Below are 2,498 nucleotides of genomic sequence, written 5' to 3'. Positions count from 1 at the left end.
GTGCGGCTTCGGGGGGGGAGCCGCGCCAGTCAATGTAGGTCATGAGGTCGCCGGCAGAGAGGGCAGCAAGCGCGGCGGCGGCGGACTCGTCGCAGCTAGCGAGGGGGGAAGGAGAAATCTCGCCGATGAGCTTGCGATCGTGGGTGATGACCGCAACAGAGGTTTGTTCGTGGAGGGCACGAGAGATGAGTGGCAGGAAGGAAAGGTCGGGGTCGTGGCGATGGACGGTGAAAACATCGGTGGAGCGGACGAGGCCAAGATGGCTCACAGAAAGGTCGGCGACGGGGGAGAAAGTGGCGATGGAGTTGAAGAAAAAGCGAGCGAAGTCCTCCTGTGTCAGCCAGCAGAACATTGTGGAATGTCCTGTGATACTTCCGGGATTCTTGGGATGGCTTGCCGTTGATTGGATGGGTGCCCAGAGGATACGCGGTCCTTCCAGAAGAAGGTTGAGAGCATCAATAACTCTGTTCATAAAGAAGAAAGTTTATATTTTTGTTAAAAGAAGCATGTTTCAGGTCAGATGAATAAGCTACAAATGTTATGATTTATGATTCATTAATATATGGCCTAAAATCAAGAGAATAAATTGAATTATCAAAGGTGCTCTATGAATTAAATCCTAATTCAATGGTGGAGCAGAATTTGTCGAGCAAATTATATCACATACAAAATCGGAATATATATATATTTTTTTCTATGAAAAAGAAGTAAACTCGAGTTCAAAAGATGTGATCATTTTATGGTTCTGTTCTAAACTTTCTTTTGTTTGTTTGATCCATTTTTTTATATATGTGGTCAGATTTTGTTTGTTTGATGAACTTTGCATATATTTGATCATCGCGTTGGTTTATTATATTTGGCAATTTGTTGTCTTTCTCAACAGAGAGCTGCCAACCGTTTTTATTTGTTTTACATGGCCAAATGTGTGGCTTTCCAGGGAATTATGGATTAAGATCACGTAGGAAATGACTGTGGATGCTTAACTTTTGGCCCCAGGATTATTTTGTATATTTTACTTCTATTTTTTTGTTATAAAGTATATTTTGTTTTTATTTTTATAAATAAATAAAATTGTTTAAAAAAAAAAACTCAAATCACTTTTAAGTGGGTTATTGAGTGCATGATCTATCCATTTCGCTCTTTAAATGAGAAGAGTGAGCTCTATCCCTGTCTAATGTTAACTAGTAATTCATAATATGTGTCACGAAGATGGGAAGTTGTATTTTGTAATCGCATCTGTTAGTGTGGTTATTTAAAAAAAACTGTTATTTAAATTAAAAAATAAATATTTATAAATTTAATCGTAATTTTTTTAATAAATTCTTTTCTTTAATATAAATTCACAGTTATTTGAGATTTTTCAATCATAAAAAATATGGCAAAACAATTCGTCATTCTTTTCCGTCAAGTACATCGTCAGGCAAGCCACTGCATCATCCTTTGTCAAAATAAAGGAGAGGATTTTCATAAAATTAAATGCTCTGGAACTTCTTCTAATTACTTCACAGCCTTTTTCTTGATACTCTAAATTGATATTTAGCTCTCATACAATTCAAACGAAGCAATAGAAAACAGGAGTTTGCGATGACGTTTTCATTCACAGCATTCCCCAAAAATATTGAATAATCTCAAATAATTATTTAAGAAACATTTATTTAGGACAAATCGCAACAACTAGGACAGAAAATAATAAGACTAAATCAAGACGAAATGTTTTTTTCCAGAATCAATTCAACTTAGAAATTCAAACAAGGCAGGGTTAAATCTTTGGGAAGAAGAATACCTTGAATGTGACTCTACATGACCCATAAGGGCGGCCGTTTCATTAGAGAGAAGGACGGAGACTGAATTCTTGAGGGCGGCCTCCGGCGACGATATGTTCTCCTCTGCACATAGATAACAGAGAATGTCGACCATGCAGAATTTTCCGGCGAAGGCCTCCGAGGTCCAAACGCTAATATAGGTATCACCACATTGCTTGAGGACAAGGATGGCTTCATGAATGGTGGCGGAGATTGGCAACACTCTCAGTGCTGGCTTGCCGATGCAGAGATCGGATACCTCATGAGACAGAAGGTTCACTGCCATACAAAAAAATGATTTTAAGGCTAAACTCTCAAGAGGATTTCTCTTGATAGCAAAAGAAGTTGGATGGTGAGGTGAAGGTGAGGTGAAGGGAAATGAGGAAACAAGGAACCAACTCTTGTGCTTTAAAGAAAGTGAGGGATGAATTTGTAAATACATAATAATTGAGTGGTATGTATGTGAATCTTACGTGAAGGGCATTTAAAACGAAAGGGGCCATTATGTATGTAATCTATTATCAAGTAACGGTTAATAAATGATTAATAAACAAATAATGATAATTAGCTGATATTGAGATTGATTAGCGAATTTGATCCCTTGAACGAGATCTGTTGCATTCCAAATACACTAATACATTTGTTGATATATAAAAAAGAAAAATTAGTGTTGATTGTACCGACAAACATGCTTTT

General features: G+C 37.4%; 1 protein-coding gene across 1 annotated transcript in view; it reads right to left on the bottom strand.

Moving 5' to 3' along the window:
* Nucleotides 1-2,088, bottom strand: part of LOC110022136 (CBS domain-containing protein CBSX5-like) — a 2,669-nt gene extending 581 nt beyond the window's left edge. Inside the window, exons 1-2 of the mRNA XM_020720942.1 lie at nucleotides 1,784-2,088; nucleotides 5-464 (exon numbers count right to left, since the gene is read on the bottom strand). Coding sequence (XP_020576601.1) covers nucleotides 5-464; nucleotides 1,784-2,088 — 765 coding nt within the window. The remainder of the gene's footprint in view (nucleotides 1-4; nucleotides 465-1,783) is intronic.
* Nucleotides 2,089-2,498: the final 410 nt, after the last annotated feature.

Source organism: Phalaenopsis equestris, unplaced genomic scaffold (genome assembly GCF_001263595.1).
Source record: "Phalaenopsis equestris unplaced genomic scaffold, ASM126359v1 Scaffold000171, whole genome shotgun sequence".
Lineage (NCBI taxonomy): Eukaryota > Viridiplantae > Streptophyta > Magnoliopsida > Asparagales > Orchidaceae > Phalaenopsis > Phalaenopsis equestris.
This window is presented reverse-complemented; position numbering and strand designations above follow the sequence as displayed.